Source organism: Montipora foliosa, chromosome 10 (assembly GCF_036669935.1).
Source record: "Montipora foliosa isolate CH-2021 chromosome 10, ASM3666993v2, whole genome shotgun sequence".
Classification (NCBI taxonomy): domain Eukaryota; kingdom Metazoa; phylum Cnidaria; class Anthozoa; order Scleractinia; family Acroporidae; genus Montipora; species Montipora foliosa.
The window spans coordinates 25,517,613-25,540,112 of NC_090878.1; the positions used below are offsets into that span (position 1 = coordinate 25,517,613).

General features: G+C 39.2%; 1 protein-coding gene across 5 annotated transcripts in view; it reads right to left on the reverse strand.

Annotated features, from left to right (window-relative positions):
- The window catches only part of LOC137972403 (rhodopsin, GQ-coupled-like), a 23,094-nt gene extending 6,740 nt beyond the window's left edge, over positions 1 to 16,354 (reverse strand). The window contains exons 1-2 of one of the 5 annotated variants that reach the window (XM_068819105.1): positions 16,045 to 16,354; positions 3,873 to 4,114 (exon numbers count right to left, since the gene is read on the reverse strand). In XM_068819105.1, the coding sequence (XP_068675206.1) occupies positions 3,873 to 4,092 (220 nt within the window). In that variant the 5' untranslated portion in view covers positions 4,093 to 4,114; positions 16,045 to 16,354. The other 4 variants (XM_068819110.1, XM_068819108.1, XM_068819109.1 and 1 more) reach the window with 4 other exon arrangements.
- Positions 16,355 to 22,500: the final 6,146 nt, after the last annotated feature.

Sequence of the window (22,500 nt, forward strand, 5' to 3'; positions counted from 1 at the left end):
TTAAAACGCTGCGACAATCGTAAGTCATGTCGTAGGCCTGTCGTGATGCTTGTCGCATGCGACAAAATCGTATCGTGTAAGGGCCGATTTACACGGTACGATTTTGTCGCATGCGACAACGGCTTACGACAGGCCAACGACATGATTTACGATTGTTGTGTACGTCTGCAAAAATGTCGTAGCATTTTAAAACATGTTTTAAAACGCTGCGACAATCGTAAAGTCATGTCGTAGGCCTGACGTGAGCTTGTCGCATGCGACAAAATCGTATCGTGTAAATCGGCCCTAAATCGGCCCTTAAACATAGTTTATAAAAATATTTGAAGATCGCACTTAAACCAAAATTAACTGTGACCTAAACAGCACCCAAAAATAAGTCGAATTGTTTGAATTTCAGACTGACGCAGTTTCAGCCTTAACATTCAAAGATATATTTGTTACCCGTTTTAGAGGATGATCAATGATCTCGAAAATGCAGTACTTGTTTTCTCTCTTTTATGATTTTTGTGCAAGGCTCAAACTTGCTTCCATAAGCGTATTATATCGTGCTCATTCGCCGTGGTATTTGCCACAAATCTACAATCAACAGTTCAGTAGTGTTATCCGTGATTGAACTGTCGTGTTTACGATTTTCAGTAAATCAGAAACAGCATCACAGGATAGTACTGCTTAGCAGTGCCTTTTATGGATGTTCGAATATGAGGGAGCGTTGACAAAAACTTGCTGAATTAAACAATTTCAAGGACCTTCTGTTAGTATCCCTAAAATTTAAGTCACCCCCAACCTACCTCATGGCCACAAACCAATACATGAGACAGAAGTCAGAAGAACGAGCGAAACAAATTAAGGCAAAAACAGAAATACTCCTCCAAAGAGCATAGCGATCTCCTAAGAAACGCAGATAGAAGGCCAGGCAAACAAAGCCTTTAGAAACTTATTGCTTATTGTTTGTATAAATCCACAAATAGGTTTAGATGCACACACTACATGCAAATAGCCGAGACGTGTAGTGTGGGGACGGTGGATAACAACACTAGAAAATAGGCACGCAATTGCGTACGTGTGGTAGTGCAGTCACAGCGCTGTATAATTACCAACTGAGCTGCGTTTTGTCTTCCAGGAGATTCAAGTTATCTTTGCGTAATAATTATGTAGCTCTAATAGTACGCAATATTGTTAGGGTACCGCATATCATGATAATGCAATGCTAGATGTCTTTGGTAAATAGCCCCCTGAGAAGACATGTGGTTACTAGTAAAATACTAAATCCCAGAAAGATTGACGAAAATAAAACGGAATCGAGAAACATGGGCTTGGAGGCAGACATGTTCATCATTTTCAAGTTCCCTTACAACTTCTTTTTCACCACAAGTTTCAGCGTGTACTCTGAGCGTCGGACAGCTTCCTAAGAAAAATGTTCACTAAAGCAAACCCTGTACTGCGGGGTTAGTATTTGGATGGATGACCTCAAAATACACGACTCACCGTCAGAAACATAGGACCGAAAATTCTATTTTAACGCTAAAAAATGCAAACGAAGCAAGGTACAGATTTTGTTAACCTGCTTTATGCAAAACAACTATTGATGCAAAAGTAAATAAATTTTGATAGACAGATTTTAGGAAGACCAGAAGAGGTTTTCAGGTAGTGTCGATCGAGGATAAAATATTTTGCCATCAGCAACAAGTTTTCATGTGAAACAACTTAAATTTTGAACCGAGAATATAAAACGCTACCATCAGCGAGAAGCATTTCGGGAGATTTTTGCTACGTCCAATTTTTCCATTGTACTTTTGGCTGCACAAGTAAATCGCAAAATCGAAAGTATAACATCGAATTCAGCGGGCGCCGTGATCAAATTAACCTTGCATGGTTACTCGCGAAACAAAGGATACATTTGTGTCAAAATGATGGCAACACACTGGGTTTTTGTTTTTGTTAGTTTGGTATTTTTTCTTTCAACTGTTTTAAAGATTGACAAGCAATGTGCAAATTCAACACAACGATCAAAATCGCCCAACTTTTGAGGTTCACCATTGTTTCTACAAAGTCAAAAATGTACTCTCCTATACGAGGCTAGACCAGGTAATTCCATCGTTCTGGAAATAGCAGCTGCTTTATTATTCATCAGCGTCACAAATTCTTGCCAATTTTGGAGCTCATTTTGTTGAAACTCAAGTATGCTTCCAACAGACCTGTTTATGTTCGTGAGTTGTGGACAGGCTGCGGGCCTATTACATTCTTACATTCTTACGCTCATACACTCTTACAACTCGGTGACATAGTGTGTAGTGCACTGCCACAAAAACAAACTACATTACGTTAAAAATGACAACCAATTACAAATTCAAATAACAAAATTTAGGTTTGGAACACTGGATTATGATGACACAATTACACACTGCTTCCCTTTACTGTGGACATCGCATCAATTAGTTCATTAGATAACTCTCCTGATCTTGAAGGATTTTGAATAAGGTCCTAGCTATCTGGTTCTCAAAACTGCGTTTTGGAAGATTCTTGAGCTATCTCACCGATACGTGGCACAACCTAACAGGTTTCCAGTGTTTCAGGAACACAAGAACCACTTTCCCAGGCAAGGCTGGAGTTCTCTCAAATTCTTTTTAACAAGTAAAAAAACATTATAATAATAAATAAAAGAAACCCCTCAACAAATATTGGTATCAAAGTACTGGACATGGGATGGGAATCACCGGACGAAAGGTCCGCCCTCTGGCCTCAAACGAAAACCGTGGACTGCTACAGAGAAAATCAACACCAAGAAACTAATGATTTATCATCAAGACCAACTATTTTCTTAAAAAAAATATCACACAGTAGTATAAGGGTCCAAATCTATAGTAAAATATAACAAAAACTATTGCTTAATGAAATCATACTGGAACCGCCAAAAAGAGGCGTGCATTCAACTATGTACTCGAGAGAGCAAAATTATGACAAAGGAAAAGGAAACCAGACCACGTACAAGGGAGTCATGTAAGCCTGTCAACCCCATTTTACACTATCGAAAATTATATTTTGTTAAATTGTGTCTACATTGGCTAGTGACAATTAATTTATTTTTTCATGATTTAAGGTACCCCGTAAGAATGTTTATATTTTCCAAACACCTTCCTTTTTACCCCTAATTGTTTTGGAGGACCCCCAATTTTTTCCCAGTCCCACACCCCCAACACGCACGCAAGTTTTTGGGAACGCTCTCTGTGAAGGATATGAACCACGAAATCAAAAGTTGGAATCACGGCTACTTTCACAGCAACTAAAGATAAACAGCAGCATGATTACTGAACTGCTCTCAAGCTTTCATTTGAATAATACGAAAAGGATAACGATAGGTAAAATACCAGATCAATATTTAGAACCAACTAACTCAGCAGTATCACCAGATGTACAATTCAAACGGTCACGCTTGCTGATTTCAAGCGCACAACTTCGAAAATTGTTCGAATTCGCGATTAGGGCAAGTAAACAGAAACTAGTCGGACATGATAATCCATCACCCTACACTTTTGAAATACCAAACTGCAGCAGTCGAGGCTATCCAAATAGTTAACCCAAAATGCCTCTCTCTGTTACACTCCTGGTTACAAGATTTGTTTTAGTACAAAACGTCTCCGTTGAGTACCACAAAATCGCGTAACCGGGAATAGCGCGTTTTGTCTGTAGTGACGAGGCATACAAGGGAAAATCCGAAAGCAATTTGTACGGGCCACATCACCATTGCGTTACAGGAGAACCTTATGAGCTAAACCATTAAGTTGGGTTCAGGTAACAGTCGGCACCGGTCTTCCATGTTGAAATGTCAATGAAATAGTCGTCCATAGGTAACAATAGTAGATGAATTATCTTACCTGTGGTCATATCGGTGATTGCCAAGCTCAGGATAAGAACATTATAAGAGCTTCGCAACAGAGATCTGTTGTGAATAAACACCACCACAAGGAGTGCATTGCTCACGAAAGCAACAACAGCTATAATTCCCATGCACACTCGCAAGGCAATGTGAGGTTCAATGTTGGGGTCGCTGCTTTGTCCATGGTAGTCTGGGATAACACTAGTGTTGTTGTTCATCTTTTGTTGATTAGAGACGCAGCTGAAAAACCAAGGAAATAAGTCACATAAAGGAAACGAGAATGTTGCGAATTCACTCACAACTTATAAAAGTGATTAAGTGCTATCCTCTAACTGATTTATACTGATGACACATTTTCTACTCTAGACGAAAATAGAAAAAAACAATAGACATCAGAAGTGGTATTTCTGCGTCCTCAACTGCAGTCTTACGTTGCTCCGGTGAAAAGATGCTCAACTTAATATATATACTGAAGTAGTTACGATGCATGCATCCCAAACTAGTTACAAATATAAAAGTTCCCGAGTGTCCTTTGATTGCTCGAAAAGGCCGTAAGTTTGATTCCTGACCGAACACCGAACAGTAAAACGAGTCATACTAATCTGAACTGTAATAGATTATTTTATGCTCACCGAAGAACTCAATACAACAAAGATACAGAAATGTATGGTATTGCTTTTACTGGTAGCCGAATATCTGGATGGCAAGAACTATATAGGCTTTTTACCGTTCGCAAATAATAGGCCCGTTTATACGAGAGAAAATAAGCCGCGGCTTTCTCTGGCCGCGGCGTAAATAATACGCGAAAGGAACTATTTATACGAGTGTCAACTCCCCGGCCAGGAACGTAGATTTTGTACCATTTATACGGGGTGTTCGCGTCTTATGTAAGCCGCGGCTTATTTTCTCTCCTATAAACGGCCCTAATTTTGCACATCGCTTTAACAATATTCATTGCATGATATGTTAACAGTACAGAAGGTGGAAACTTGTAGGGCAAAAGAAAACGCTACCAAGCAATTACAAGTAACTCACAATTAATATGTTCAAAGTGATTTCTTTGATTTTTACGAGCAAGGTCCAAATTCTTAGCTGTCGAAGAAGAGAACAAGACAAGTATAAAATCTAAAAGGAAGGAATTTAATATAAGTTATGCACCATTGAAAATACGCCGATTTTGCTCCGTACTATAAATTAATATTTCAATTTTAATCGCTCAATTAACGATGAAAGCGGATTAATTCATTGGGATAAAAAAAAGAAAAACATTGTAAATGCAAATCATCATAAACAGATATCAGAAGAATAAGAACTCTTGATTTTTGTCTTGACCCTTCGAAATCAATATTCGATGCACTTCATTCTTCTTGACGTCAACGGAAGCAATCCACACCTATATTTCAGTGATTGTTGGCGCGTTAATTATTCGCTGCAGTCATTCTGAAATCATACCACGAAAGGGAAAGCTTGAATTGATTGTATAACTTTAAAATACGGAATCTGTGAGATAGTGAGAGCCGAAAATGATGTATAAACAAGCAGCCCAAGACAACAGGCAGCCTATTCCAGACTGATGTCACTTCAAGAGTCTAGAGTAGGTTGAAAAAGACAAAAACCATAAGGGGAACACTGAGGCTACTCTCTTCCTGTACACAGGACCCAAAGCCAAAAACATGACTAAGATTTTATTGCCATGTACTATGCACAGTACAATAGTATCCATGAAACGTTGTTTGCCCAATACTCGCCACTTAAGCAATAGAGAACGTTTTCCGTCTTTCCATAGCATCTAAACACGAAGGGGACTTGGGAGAATTCGAGACACTTATGCAAACCTAAGACGCAGTCGAGGGTTTGCATAACTGTCGAGAATTCTCCCAAAGATAATTCCACAAATGAAAGAAAATGCTTTTTTTTTACTTCTTGATTGAAAAAGAATTTCTTGATACACGCTCATATTTCCTACCAGCCAATCAAAACGCGCGTCTGACAGCACATAGCTAATCAAAATTCGTTTGATATCACAACGGTGTTTCAATACTCTCATCTAAACACAGCCATTGACCAATGAGAGTACGCGTACTATCGTAATTATGTTATAAAAAACGATAGCCAATTAAATGGCTTAGAATTTGTTATTGTTAGAAGTAAAATGTTAATGATAACAAAATCTCTAAAAGGCGACATCTCTCGAAGCCAGTGCTTTGAACAAAACTCACCTTTTTTCCTAACCTGCGATGAAGCGTACTTTTCTTGAGACAGGGCGCTAAAAAGTACGCCTGATACAATTTCTTAACGAGTCGTCTGCCGCCCACCTGTCAAGAGTGATGTTATCATGTGTCATGCTATAAATGTGAGCCAATCAGATTTTACCGGAAATTACCTGCACGCTGCGATTCAAGTAAAGACGTGACAAAAACAAAATAGCTTTGATTTCTGCAATCAAAGCTATTTCTGCAAATCCTGCTTGACAGTTGGTGCGGTTTCTCTGTTCAAACCATCAAGGAACAAAGAATTTCGAGATAAAATGGCAGAAAAATCCCGAATTCTTCATGTCATCATCAGGCGCAATCAACAGTACAATAAACTTTATTTAAACTCGAATATTTGAGATGCCAATAAAAGATGCTATAAAAATAGATATGAGGAAAATGGACTTTGAGAAATTCTACTTTTTCAGCAGCAGCTACTCAGCTATCATTTTGTTAGAAGTGTGTTCAGATTGTTCAGCGATTCCGTAAACAGTGTCGAATTTCTCTGTCAAGCTCGGCTGATTCCCCGAATGTGGCAGCCCCAAAGTTCTATTCGGTTTTTTTTGGATTCGCAACTTGTTGCTTCCGAATATATTCCAAAGGACTTGCCACAACTACAAACGTTTTCGAGTTGGTGGAAGAAGAACGATGCATTTTCTTCTAGAATCATCGGGCCTGTATTAATAACACTATTGCGAAATCCCGTGGGAAGTATAACTGTAATGTCTTCTTTTACTCAAACCATTCTTCGGATGCATTCTCTCCGCTCTTCCTTTAAAGGCTTTTGAAAAAAATCTGAAGTCGAAGCAACAGCAGCTGTAAACAGAGCCTAAACATCACTCGTGTTGAAATCCTTCTTGGCGGCCATAATTTCATCAGCTGTTAACCGATTTACAAGAAGTATGATTTGCAATTCTGTAACCAATCGGAGCGAGGCTCCAAAAGCTCTATTGTTTTTCGGCCAATCAGAGTAAAGTCCAGATTCTGGACTACGAGCAGACGACTCGTTAAGAAATTGTATCAGGCGTACCTTTTCCCACTATGTCTAAGGAAAAGTACGCCTGATCGCAGGTTACTTTTTTCCAAACAACAATGACCCAACTGATTCAAGAGAATTTCAGTTAAGCCCTATGGTATACCTTCCGGACTTACATTCATTTTATGCGCACTCACTGTGTGATCGCCATGGAGACCATTTACACGCCGGGTCAATATGATGCAAGGTTAAATTTCAATTTAATTTTGGTTTTATCAACGGAGTTGATAATGTAAATTGGCCACCGTACAGAGATTCTAAAACCTGACGTTTCAAGCGTTAGCCCTTCGTCAGAGCGAATCCAATTTGGTTTTATCAACGGAGTTGATAATGTAAATTGGCCACCGTACAGAGATTCTAAAAGCTGACGTTTCGAGCGTTAGCCCTTCGTCAGAGCGATTCGCTCTGACGAAGGGCTAACGCTCGCACGTTCGGCGTGCCCTTCGTCAGAGCGATTCGCTCTGACGAAGGGCTAACGCTCGAAACGTCAGCTTTTAGAATCTCTGTACGGTGGCCAATTTACATTATCAACTCCGTTGATAAAACCAAATTTTTGTATACTACTTCCCCACCGACGCAGCACCACAGTTTCTTTAGAAACTACCCCTTCATTCATAAATTTCAATTTAATGTTATTAATAAGTGACGGAGGGGAACACAAATAGTCACTACCTCAAATAGCATTGGCTAGTCGAGGCGGGTTGTGATAGAACAGAAATGTCAAATTTGAATACATAAGATTAAAAAAAAATAGCCATTAAGATATCAACAAGTAGAAAGAAAAAGCAACAAAATATACATCTTTATGCAGTACATGGTATGCATAGGTCATGTCTAAAAGGGACATTTGTCCCTTTTAGACATGTTCACTGTAAGGCATTAAGGAAACTTCAAGAGATAGGTAGTATTGACTTTTAAGCGGGAATATCTGCCTCTGGTAACATTGTCGGAAATTGAAATATTTGCGGGTCAAAAGCGAATGAAGCCGATAGTGTTGTCATGGTAACAGTAATCACGGTAACCCCTAATTACATCATGGTTAACTATACGGATATGGTTTTGAATATAAAGTTCATATTGTAAGTGCGGGTTTAAGGAGGCTCGAAAGGGTTTTTCGTTGCAATAGTGTTTGTGTTTGAGACGATGAAAGATACCAAAGAAGGATATTTCATAGTGTAGGCAAACTATGAATATCTTTGCAACTCTATTGCTGGGTAATTATGCCGACATATCGGTTACCACGGCAACACGCCAGGTCCACAAAAAGGGCCCTCTAAATTTCAGTTTTTGAAAATTATCTGAAAGACTAAGTCGGTGACCTACCGTTTTTATTTCTTTGTTGGAAATCTCCCTAAATTCTTTAACTTTTTAGAGAGTATGACAACGAGATCTTGTAGAAATTAAGATACATCGGAAAAGGGCGTTTTATAGTCTACAGAAAATTGTATTAGATAGCTTTCCCCGAAACATTCTTATTTAAAGTGCCATCATGAATGATACTTGCATGCAAAAATCAATATAGGTCACGGAAATTTCGAGATAAAGACAATTTTTTCCACAGGTTTTATTTCCGGTTTGCCGTATTTCACTTCCGGTGTGTTGCGCGCGCTATTTTTGATAGAAATTTGATTCATTCAGCTGACGAGTGTTTCTCAGTTATGGCGTGTATTTGGCGTGTATAGGTTTCGCGTGCGCGGGCAGCCTCGCCATCTCTCCGTTACTGTTACGTATTGTAATCTTGACAAAATAAATTCATTTTTACATGCTGGTTTCAATGGGGGAGTCGTCGAGTCCTTCACAGGAACAAACGAACCCAACAAATTGACCTCTCCCAACTGACTGAACTGGATGGCTTCATAACTCAGTTGGTAAAGCATTGCACCGGCATCATCAGGTGTCTAAAAAACAACTTACATCCGGTCCAGATAAGTGCGAGGATCATTTCTATCAAGTTCGTCTATAACCTTCTCTTCAAATTATACATTTGTTTCATTCATTGGGCCTTTCACGGGAACACATGAGCACAATCAATTCCAAGTTGGCCTGCTCCCAACTGTAAGGCTTTAATAATAATAATAATAATAATAATAATAATAATAATAATAATAATAATAATAATAATAATAATAATAATAATAACCGAACCAGCAAGTCACTTTGGGATGTCCCATTGCGACAATTAGTGCAAGTGCGAGCGAGTTACTCCAATTAGCACAGCCAACGCTCGGATTATTGACTACGTCCTCAGGCTACTTTAGTGGTCGCGCCTCTGACAGTAGATCAAAACAAAGGCCTTGTTGAGTGGATGTAAGGATGTAAACACAGCTGTCAGTGAGCTAATCAAGCGCAGTGATGTGCCAGATCCATCAAAAAATCCATTTGGCTACCTGTGGGTGATAAATTGTATCGTGTATTCAGTTGTAGCAGCACTCTTTGTACAAAAAGGTTGGAAAAAACAGGATGGAAAGAGAGACAAGGTGGGGAGACCGGAGTTTAGTGCGAAAGCAAAAGAGCTGTTTGAGGATCAAGCATGTAAGATTAGAGCTAATCTGTCGAAAGCGAAGGCTGAGTTAGAGAGGATAAAGTCCAACAGGAAGATCACGAGAAAAGGAAAAAAGAACAGAGCTGCGCTCCTGAAAGAGTGTAAAACTCTCTCAGTGGCCAGTTTGATTGCCTATATGGAGAAGGAGAAGTCGAAGCTGAGAAAGCTGAAAAGAGGCGTTTTTGGAGCAGGAAAAAGAACGAAGACGCCAGAAGGATGAATAGGCAGTTCCAACTAGACCCTGGAAGAGTATATACGAATTTCAAAGAGACAATAGAAAGTCAAGGAGACTGTGAGAGACCCAGTTATGATCATGGGCAGCAGGATAAGGAAACAACTCAAAGACTATTCACGAATGTGAATGAGGCGTCGAGTTTCTGGAAGGCTCTTTGGGAGTCAGAAGGGGACGGAAATATAGAAGCAGAGTGGCTAGATGAGATCAGGTGTGTAATGAGGGAGAATGTACCGGATCTACCAGAGGGATCTTTTGAGCTATGCGCGGAGCAAGCTAAGAGAGTGATATTGAAGAAGAGGAACTAGAGTGCCCCAGGCCCAGACCGCATCGTGAACTATTGTTGGAAGAGAGTGGATTCTGTCCATGATGGGATTGCGACAGCATTTCAGGCTATAGCACAGGAAGACCGAGAGATTCCGCTATGGTTTGCTGAGGGAAAGTCTTCGCTGGTGAGTTTACAAGCGCCAATCAGAGGCCTATCACATGCCTTAACACCATTTATAAGTGGTTTACGTCATGCGTATTGAAGCCTGTAGACAGCCATTTGGTAGATAACGATTTGATGGAGGGAGAGCAGCGTGGGGCAAAGCAGAATTGCAGCGGGACAACAGACAATTTACTTATCGACCGCATGGTGTGTCTTGATAGTCACCGCGGGCGACGAAATGTAAGAATGGCGTGGATTGATGTCCGGAAGGCCTACGATTCGGTAGACCATAGGTGGTTGAGGGAGATGTTTAGCTTACATCGCTTTCCTAAGTGGATCGGGAGATAGCGAGAATCAGTGATAAATGGAACACCAGGATAGTTGTTAGAACCCAGGAGGGCTTGGAAGTGTCAGAGAGGATATCTTTTCGCCGAGGTCTCCCCCAGGGTAATGCCTTGTGTCCCAAACTGTTTACTCAATGCCTAAATTCTATCGCCTGGAAGTTGCGGGCGACAGAAGGCTATCCGCCGTCTGTCTAAATCGCTGAATGCAAAGATCACTAAACTGTTGTATGTTGACGACCTGAAAGTTTACGCTGCATCGGAAGGAAAGTTGGAAAGAGTGTTGAGAGATGTTAAAGGAGTCATGGAAGATATCGGGCTACATTGGAATGAGAAGAAATGTGCTGTTGCACATGTGAAACGCGGAGTACTCCAAGAGTCGACTGGAATGTTGGTAGGAGAACACGAGCTGGTGAAGAGCTTAGAGGAGGATTCCTAGTACAAATTCCTTGGTGTACTGGAAAACACTAAGCAAGAAGATGCTCTAGTCCTTGAAAATGCAGCAAGAACGTATCTCCGTAGACTCTCTGTAATATTGTCTAGCCCTCTTTCAGATTATTTTAAGGTAGTTGCGACCAATAAATTCGCTCTACCAGTAATCACATACTTTATGTGGACTGAGGTATGGCCTATTGCAGAGCTACAGAGAATCGATAGAGATACGCGGAAGGTTATCACAGAGAACGGAGGAAAGCACCCTCTAGCGTCAACTGATCTGCTATACCTCGCAAGACAAACTGGTGGGCGAGGATTGACGTCGGTCGAGGAAGAGTATAAGGCTTCGAAAATCAAGGCAGCGGTGAGGCTTTACCAAAACAAAGACCCAACCATCGGTTTCGTAAGGCAGTTTGAGGAGAAAGCGGAGAAGAAGGGTAGGCGTTCCTTGGTCAGAGATGCACAACGTATGCAGAGGAGCTGGGCATGAAATTAGAGTTACAGTACCCGCTACCATCAGGGTCAACAGACGAAGGTGAGAGTATAGAGGGGAAGAAGATTGGACCGTGGGTCAAAGAAGTTGTGATTAACAAACGCTGTGAGAACATTCGACAACAGAGATGGCAGGGGAAGCTAGTGACGGCAGGATGGGAAGATGAAGATCTGGATAGAGAGTGCTTCTCGTGGTTGGCGGAGTGGAGGATGGCGCCAACGCACTCAATAGCAAGGATCAACGAGTTATACGAGCAGCTATTACCAACCAAGCTGTACCACTCCAGGAAGACCAAGACTCGGGAGGATCTAGACGCCACGTGTAGAATGTGCGGGGAAGCTCAAGAGTCCCTGGCGCATGTGCTTGCGGGTTGTAATGCACTTGCCCAGACAAAGTACCTTGCGAGGCACAATGCAGCACTTAAGATAATTTTCTTTGAGTTGCTTAAGGACTATCTTCTAATAGAAACGGCCCCTCCCTGGTACCCCCCAATACAGCCAAAACCAGTGTACGAGAATAACCAAGTTACAGCTTACTGGGATGTCCCTGTATACGCGTACATTACGGAAGTAAGAGCGAACAGAGTAGATGCAAGGTTTGTAGACAAAGGAAGCAAGATCGACACTTTACTTGAGATGAGCTGCCCTTGGACAGAAAATCGTCACCAGAAAGACCAGGAAAAGACACAAAAGTACGCTGCTCTACGCTGGGAGCTTAAACAGCAATACCCTGGATTCGAGATACGCCAAGTCAACTTAATTGTAGATATCTTAGGGGGATACTCTAAGAACGTTGGAAGGAGTGTTAGAGAATTGTTATTGAGGTGTAAAGAGAGGTAGAGAAGTCCTCCGCCAGATGCAGAAAGCTGTCCTCAGCGCCGGTCTGAACATCGCCAGAACCTTTAAAGTTCTTAGTTAGCTTAGAACTCCCGCACAAGCCGCCAGCGAGCTACTTATAGAACTCATATAGTTTTTTATAATGTATTATTTATTTAGATTATTGATTTTATGTGACTTTTTTTTCCCCTTTTATATCAGATTAGCAATTTCACGTATTTTTAGCATGTAAATCAGACTTTGTTTGGCTAGCCACGGTTAACGCCTAGCCTGAGAGAGTAGGATCGGCCTCCAGATGTGTATATACTGCCATAATAATAATAATAATAATAATAATAATAATAATAATAATAATCATAATCATAATCATAATCATAATCATAATCATAATCATAATCATAATCATAATCATAATCATAATCATAATAATAATAATAATAATAATAATAATAATAATAATAATAATAATATCTACGCAGTGGCGCAGAAAGCTATCCTCAGCGCCGGTCTGAACATCGCCAGAACCTTTAAGGTTCTTAGTTAGCTTAGAACTCCCGCACAAGCCGCCAGCGAGCTACTTATAGGAATCATGTAGTGTAGTTTTTTTATAATACTATTATTTATTTAGATTATTTATTTTATGTGACTTTTTTTCTTTTTCCCTTTTATATCAGATTAGCAATTTCACGTAATTTTGGCATGTAAATAAGACTTAGGCTAGCCACGGTCAACGCCTAGCCTGAGTGAGAAGGATGGGCATCCAGATGTGTATGTACTGCCATAATAATAATAATAATAATAATAATAATAATAATAATAATAATAATAATAATAATAATAATAATAATATTAATATTAATAATAATAATAATATCTCATGGCAGAACATTTAATTGTACCGGCTTCGCAGACTGAGGTCATGGTTTCAAATTCCATCAGTGAAGCCACCTGTATTTTTCAGATGTCTGTTAGAGACAACTGCCGAAATTGTCCGGATAAGTTCGAGGATCAACTCTACATTTTTCGTCTATAACCCTCATTTCAAATATATACATTTCTTTTGAAAATATGTGCGCAAGGAAGCGAAGAGAACTTTTATTTTTTTCCGGCTAGTCCACCGTAAGCATGAAAAATTAATTAACAAATTGTAAAAAGCAAGAGTATAGTTCAAATAACTGACTATGCTATACACTACATTTCCAACATTCAATTCCACATTTTCGACATTTCCAGTGCAAGCAGAAAAGAAAGGCAATTATCATCTGAACCAAGAATCCTACATTGGGTCACTTCTGTACACTACTTTCTTTACTGACCTCTTCGCATCCTTGCCCGCTAGTTCTCCTGTGAATCAATGCTGACTCGAATGACTAAGCTGATGAAAATTGACAACACGAACGTCTGGAACGTTGTTTTAAAAAAAACAAAGATGGCGAAAGTTTGTGCTCGATCCCGACGATCGAACGGAAAAATAGGGGACTGTGAACAGTCTAGACTTATGTGTGTTCATATTATATCAATTTGTCCAGGATTGTAGTCTAGCGCTCACGAGTCTCGAACTAATAATCAGAACTCCACAAAGGTTCGACTGTCCATATTTTCCCGAGTAACTTCGCGTCAACATGGAAACATGCATTGGTTGATATGTTTCCTTTCGTTTTTATTCGCATCCTTTCATCTCGATCTATTTCCTGTAAGACGCTGAAACCACTAAATGCGAAACGAAAACGAAGGTGAAATACATTTGTCAAGATCAGGTATCAGCTGTAGAGTGATGGCACGCTGTCACGAAAGAATTCAGCAAAGTTCAAGCCATGAACAGTTTCCTCTGGCACAACATTGATTGCGAAGCTAACCTAGCGTTTTTGAATAAAGGAAACTTTTTATCCGGAAACTTTTTTGAAGAGACTGTAAACCAGATAGATCACATCAGGTAGTCATTGGGTGTCCGTTAAGTCGGGGAATTCGAGGCCCACTAGCGCTCCTGAAAGCTAAAAAGGGGACTGGATTAAAAAAATATGCCCATCTTTTGCAGTGTAACCTTTTGCTTTTTGAGACTAAATAAACAAGTACTGCCGTGGGATTTGTCAAGGGATGGATTTTTCCTCTAGTGAGTTTCATGTTTAATAATAAACTTTATTTACCGATATCAATCGATTAGCTCTCTCTTGAAAATTAGCCTTATCGTCCGAATTATCCAGTTTTCTATTTTGTTAATGTTCGGGTAGTGTTAAGCCAAATTTAGGTGGGACAAGTTCTTTATTTGGCCTCTTCATCCACACAGAAGGTGTTTAAAATTCGTTATCTACATCCGGTTCGCGAAGCACGAGGTACGGTGCCTCAAGGAATTTTTGTTAATCTTTGTGTGTGATTCTCTAAAAAATTGTCCTAACTTGCGGAAATGATCGAATAACCTCAGACTTATTAACCCGGAAACAAGGCGTGTGAGACGGATGTACTAACTCAAACGTTAAACGAAAAATAAACAAATGATGGCTAATTCTATCGGTATTATTTAAACTTCCTGTTTCAAACGGACAGAAACCAGAGTGCTATATTAAAGCTTGCAAATCCTAGTAAAATTCCGACGTTGTTGAACTAAGGAATATTTCGTACCGCTAAATGCGTGGACACATGAACGAGGGTATATATATAAATGAAAATTTTACAGTTATATTTATCTACAGATAGTTAATGCGAAATATTCCCTCTTCCCTATTATTACGTTTGGCTACTTCGCCGTTACTGAAATTTCAATAACTGCGACATATTTTCCCTCTGCATTTTGTTATTGAGTTACTATTTCGCCGTTAATGACATTTGAATAACTGCGAAAAATTCTTTTTGTATTATATATTGAGAGCCTTTGCTGCAAAATTTTATTGTTATCTATAGAGTAGAATAACTGCAACTTTTTCATTTGTCAAAGTACCGTCTCAAATAGAATCAAAGGCCTTGACTGATATCTTTGAACAGAGTAGGAACGATATCAGATTATCATAAGCACTATTCTTTTTACCGCTTCACAGTCTAAAGAAACGCGACTGCAGTCTTATATATGAGATAAAACACTCTCTCTTTTGTTCGGTGGTAGGACTGCGTTTTTGCCTGACAAGACTCCCAGGTCACAAAGATTACGAAATTTAAAAATCTGATCAAAGGTCTCTTAGAAAACACCAGAATCCACCTGAAGACTGAGTGGAGAAGGGTAGATTAAGAAATCGCTGTTAATCGAAAACACAGTGAAGAAAGCCTTCGACCTTTTCCGTCTTTCGTGCCCCTTTCTAGCCACACTCTGATCAAATCACTACCAATTGTTCGCTGCCCTTTTCTTCACTTCAACGGTGCAGGGAAAGTACGATTGATCAGCCAAACGCCTAAACAAGGAGTTAACTTGCAAACCAAAATTGACTCAGCGCACGCACACATCCAATTCTAAGCCTCCCTAAAATCATAGGTTATTCGAAGTACAAAATGCTGAAATTTGTATGCCGTACATTTCAAAGCTGACACTGACTCAAACCGAGTGATATGATGTGCAACGTGTCGAGTGCAATTTACTCGTCAACTTACCGCTCCGTATGTTGTGACTCCCTTCAGAACCACGTACGATATTTCTGAACTTGGAACGTGGACATGCAATATTGCAGTTATATTCTTCGGTTGTAGTTTTTTGTGACGTGATATACGAGATTTTAATCGGTTTAAGCACAGTTGGTATCCAAGCCACACGTCACACAACGCTCAACGATTTTTCTTACGCAATGGTCATTTTCGCCAGTTTTCCAGCATCGCCTTGGTTTGGGTCAAATGGGGATTTTGGGGAATTTTAACCATCGCAACTCCGCTTAGCTTTGACTCATGCAGTTCAGTGGTAAGGACAAGATAAGCGTCACGCCTTAAACACACAAAGATCGACTTTCGATGGTCGCTTTACACAAAAATGCTGATTACGTATTGAGTGTTAATTTAGAATAGGCAGTGGCAGGTCAGTTGACGCAGTTACACAGGATGCTCTTGGGGAGGTGGGGGTTCAAGGGGCATTATCTTGCATCTTGATTAGTCCATGCGTATCTAAAAATAGCTGACGAATATAGGATTACTTACATATTCAGTTTGTATACACTCTTTTTTTTTATACGAATGTTGTTTTTTGCGGCCCAGGCTGAATATTCTTATTTTTCTGCCGATTTTAGGCCGAAAATACTCTTATGACATTTCCGTTTTAGAATTTATTGGGTATCAATTACAAGTGTTTGGTATCTAGATCTGTATCGCGTTACTCGTGATCCATCGCGTTTCGTTAAAGAAAGAATTTGTCATACTGAATACTGTACATATGTGTTACATGTATCGTTCTGTCATTAGCGTTGAACATTTTGCTATCGCTGGTGCAGGTTTTTTTTCGTTTTGTTGGCTAGTTTCGCCGTTCAGAGAAAGGAATAATTTTATACGGTTAAGTTGAAAACATAAAATTGTATTGTATTTACAGATGTTTCAACACACAAAATTGTAGCTATCCTTTTCAAAATCTCAGCCTCGGCTTTATTCTTAAAATATTCTTAAAATTTCGCAAATTTCAGCCTTCATATTCTTATAAAATATATTCTTATTAAAAAAAAAAGAGTGTGCCTGAGGAAAAAAATCGAATTGCTAAAATTAGGCACGCACGAAATAAGTATTGATGAAAAAGTAAAAAGAGGTCAAAAGGTGGTAGTTCTTTAAAGAAATAATTAACAAATGGAAAAACATAATATTTTTTAGTTAAAATAAAGTGCAAACTAAAATGCTTAACTGTCAGCTCCCCGATCATTCATCCTTTTAACTGAACAGTGGATAATAATTAAGTATTGACACAATAAATGCATTCCTGGCTAGAAATTGTGTTTCCTGCTAAAACAAGATTGACGAACATTGTGCAAGCACGAAATTTGTCGGGAAACGCATAAATTATCGCAACAACGTGTAAAAATGTGGCTCGGGACATCTGCGATTGTGTAATCCAGATCAAGAACGTCTAAATAAAGCATTGACATTAACCGTGCACACCCGGTGGTCGTTCGTTCATTGCGTTATTCAAGATTAACAAACTTTATCCCTTCCAGTATGTTACATTCTAAAAATCGGTGGCCACATTGCTGTAATTGACCTTGCATTTTCTTTTAGTTTCTGTTTCGACTGGCACACCAAATTAGGAAACACCCTTTTCATATGCAGTGCTGATTTGTTCTCTCCCCGCTGGTCCCTTTGTAAAGCTGGGGCTGAAACAAGATGCGTACAAATGTACTTAACAGCGGGAGCAGCTGCAGTGTCAACTGTTAATTCCTAGTGATTACGAGGGGTGACGAATGGTAAAATCCGAGACTTGCGGAGACGCCGAGACCCTTGTTTGCGATAAAGGAAACTTCGAGACTCTTCGTAAAGGCTGTCGAGATTTCGAGATTGGATGAAAAGTATTTTGGAAGTACTATTCGCCACCCATATTACTGATACAGTAAATGCATTCCTGGCAAGAAATGAGTTTCCTCCTTAATTAATCTCACTAAATAAGATTTCAAAATAATAATCATTATAATAGAAAGAGTAATTTGTGATATTCATTTTGAAATAGATTGTATATGGCTTTCTTATTTGGGAATAAAACAGAATACACTGAATATGTGGAGTAAAAGGGTCAAGCTTTTTGGCACTGACCTATCAACTTTCCATCTAAGTTATCTGTTACTGATAGGCGTTTACTTCACAGCAATGAGCGCGGGATAGCACTGCAAAGCTCTCTTTCGCTTCGTAAACTCCTGCATCGTGGTTTTATACGACCTCGAGGTAAATCTGTTCTGATGGTGGAGCCAATAATATTCAAGCCTGGATTAATATTCAAGCCTACGAAGCATCGCTCTCCTCGCCTGTGTTTCCTTGTTTACGTCAAGTACATCTAGTCATCCAGAGAAATCCTTGACTATTGCTAGGTCATAGCCTTATGAAGCGTTATTGTTGGCTATTTAAACATATTGAGCCCAAATGAGTGGTCAAGTATGACAATGCAGGTAAAGAACTTTCGATTCAGAGAAACTTTTTCTAGGCCGTACTTTCCCTTTAAAGGACTTGAGACAAAACCTTTGCTTGTAAAACGGTAAGCACAAGGCATTGATTTTAAATAGTAGTTTAACAGTTGATGTTTTTCAAGGTTCATTAGTTATATTTTTTTAAAAATGCGCTTTGCGGAGTGGAGGAATACATAAAGTGGACGCGATCAAATGGTGAACGATCCACAGGCGCCCCAAGCTCAGTGTAAGCATGGCCGACAAAAATATAAGGATTTGTATGAGAATCCCGATAAAAAGCTTAAGAAGATAATTATATGAAAAAAATCTCAATTAAAAAGCCTAACCTTATTGCCATCGTGGATAGCTTCCTTCCTGTGCGGTTATTTTTCAGATCCGACGCGATTTGAGCCATTTCTCAATTTCGTGGTGGTCAATGGTTACAATAAAATCCCAAGTATGATAACCGTCGACAACCACGAAATTGAGAAATGGTTCAAATCGCTCTCGCATTCACTCACAGGTTTCCCTGTTGAAGGAGAAAATCCCTGACCTGGAGGAAAAATTCAGGGAACTCGAGTGGCGATTGTTTTGCTTCCCTTATTACCTTTTACACAGGATTTACTAATTTGAAAACGATGAGGGCTTTGTATGAATTTTTAAGGCTGGGGCCAGTGGAGAAAACATGCGATATTTGTCCTCTGCAAGAGACGACATTCAGGCTGGTCATAGTGAACATTCAGCGAAACAAGGACAATCCACATCTTTGAAAACTATAGACGATTTTTTCTTGTGTCGCCTCAGACAAGGCTTCGCCTCAGCACCCTTGGCTCAGTTATTTAACGTGTCCTAGTCAATTGTAAGCAGGATTTTTATATCTCGAATCAATTTCATGCACTTGACACTAGGACAAATAAATATCTGGCTGAGCAGAGAGAACTTGCGGATTAGACACAATTCAAAGTACATGAGACGGTATCAACAAAGTGAAAAAAATCCTGCTGTACAATTTAATTCCTGTTTTTTTTTTCAAGGTTAGTTTTCACTTTGTTGATACATGTACATCACATCACTTTGAATTGAAAATCCATTGTTATTATCACTACCACAGTAATGAATGACTTTTACCATTTTCAAGGTATTTCAAATTTGCAATTATGTTGTTGCTACACCATGTTCCTTTGAATGGGCGATTCAAGTAACTCCCAAATATTAATATCTATTTCAACACAAATAACAAATACTGTGTACATGTTGTTGTGAGGGTCAGAATTATTTTTAGTTTTTCTGTCATGCAATTCCAGACTTTTCTAGAATGTTGATTAGTAAATTCTTGGAAATCGATTTTATGATAAAAACTAACGATAAAAAGTTACGACGTTTCGACCTTCCGGAGGTCATTTTCAAGTGCGAGTTAAAATGTAGAAGTAAATTAGCATAAATATGTTTGTCACAATTAAAAATAGTTTAAAAATACCATGATCACTAAAAAGGCAGTAAAGTATGTAACATAAGTGATAAAATATTTTTAAAAAATGGGGGACATAAATTAATTAGAAGAACAAACAACAATAAGCTTTTATAACCTGATCTAAACAAATAATTTAGCACGGATGGAATCAGATTGATTGTCCAGCGTTGGTTTTAGGTCTTTGATAAAAAACATTTCGAAAATAAGACAATCAAATCTGTTGTGAAATTTCCTTAAAATTCTAAAACTTTAAGCGATGTCGTCCGGTTCCAAATCATGTTGCTTTCTGAGATGGTTTCCGACTACCGATCCTTTGTGTTCCTCAATTCGTTGGTGAAGGTGTCGGCACGTTTTACCGACATAACCTGCATCACACAGGTCACACTGAAAAATATAAGCTCCAAAGAGCTTACACTGGGTTGCCCGTGGTACGCGTTACACAAAGAAAGAAGGCACTGAATTGGGTGGTATTGAACTGCAGTGTTCCAGTGGGGCGTCCTAAAGACCATTTGAGGGGTCACCCACATGTCGCGCCAGCAGAGGCCCTTTGGCTCACACGTTCAAACGTTTAATTATTTTGTAATGTCCTGTCCCATTTTGAGGTCTTTAAGTTTTTTACGCTGTGGTAATAAATTCAATTTAAAGATAACAAAACACGCTCATGAGTACAATTCACTCGTTTCTTCTTTAAATAAATAGTCTGCAAAAAACTAGCTGCAAATTGCTTTGACAAACGTTTATTGCACACACTAAGAAAGGACTGAAGGTGTTGTTTCCGCTTCATAATTCCTGTTCTTGTTAGTCTAATATGATGCCAGGTGAAAACATTGTTTGGCTTTGCGTTTGCACCAGAAAAAGACAAGCCAAAAGACAGATGAAGAAAAAATAACATAGTTTTATGTATAACTCTGAATCGAATTCTCATCGAAAGATTAATGACAATCGATCTTAAAAACACGAAAATTTCTGCAGTCTCTGACTTTTATGAATAAACGGAAAGGTCATGTTTTGTCAAAAGGAAGAAATTGATCACGTGCTAGGCAACCATAAAGGTGCACGTGATCACCTTGTGTCAACTGAATGAACTACGGGAAAGAATGTTAATCGTTTGTCGTTTTCAGAGTAAAACAACGTACCTTTTAGCCAAGAAATATCCGTCGTTGGTTTTTTAGTTTTGTTGTGATATTTAACTGAATATTTAGATTTCATCTGTCAGGTCAGGACGCCTTCTTTGTGGGGTTCCTGAGAAACGTATCTACCTTATTACACGAAACGTTAATTTCGCGAATTTCGCGATTTAAAAAAGATCGCGAAATTTAAGTGACGCGAAAATTAAATGTCGCGAAAATAACATGACGCGAAAATTACGTGACTCACATCATGTCAATAACTAAAACAGCGACTTTATTACACACGTTTACAACAGTCATTTTGAGCTATTCTGTGGTAATGTTCTGGTCCTCTTCATCACTACTGCTTTCCGTCTTTACTCCAGGTAGCATTTCTTTTGTACAAGCCTCAAACTGTCCATTTACTGGCTCCTTGAGTGTGTCTCACTCAAAAACGCGAAATTAAAGTGAGTCAAAATGCAAAATTTTCGCAAAGTCGCAAAATTAAGGTGTTCCGAAATATGCGAACCCAAGAGAAAATGAGGGGACAGAGAAGGAGGCTCCCGGTCCAGCCCTTGGGATATGTCATGTCCACGAAAGTTATTTTTAGACGAGCGGAAGTCTTCGGAGACGTCCGCATGCAGGCCAACCTCGGTCCGATGTTTGAAAGAAAATATATATTCATCAGCCTTCCACGTGCGCCATCATTTTCTCTTTTCACTAAGAACCTGAGAGCGAGGCAAGACTGCATGCAGACGTCTCAGAAGACAGACTTCCGCTAGAACAAAGACTTCCGCTCGTCTAAAAATAACTTTCGTGGACATAACATATCCCGGCCAACGCCTTTTGCCTCCCTCTCTGTCCCCTAATTTTCTCTTGGCGAACCTCAAAATCGCGAAATTAACGTGTCGGGATAATTTCATGTATTAAATTTTTACTTCAGGGTGAACTATTTACACAATCGAGAGGTTGAGTGGCCATGCAATTGAAAATTTTAAACATCTATGAGATCCAAAGACAGACTTGCGAATTATCGCAGATCACAATGCTGACAAGCACAAAAGCAGAAGAAAAGGTTAAGTAAAGATGAAGTTTGTTACTATCTGAATGTTTTTGAGTTAGAGAAAAGGCACTCAAAATTCGCAAAAAGGGTGAGTTTCATGTAAACAATCTTCGTACTAGCAAGTCGTTGCAATAAATTGGATTAACCAGGAAGTTAAAGAAATATTCTTGGCTTCCCAAATAAATTTCATCTTACACTACAATGACAAAATCATTTGTCAGAGAAATAAAATTCCTGTCTCCTCGCGCATCACATTTCAACGCACGTATGCAAATTTGTTAACTCATTTTCACCGCGATTCCCGCGAAAGTTTTCTTCTTTTAAATACATTGTATTTGCAAAAAA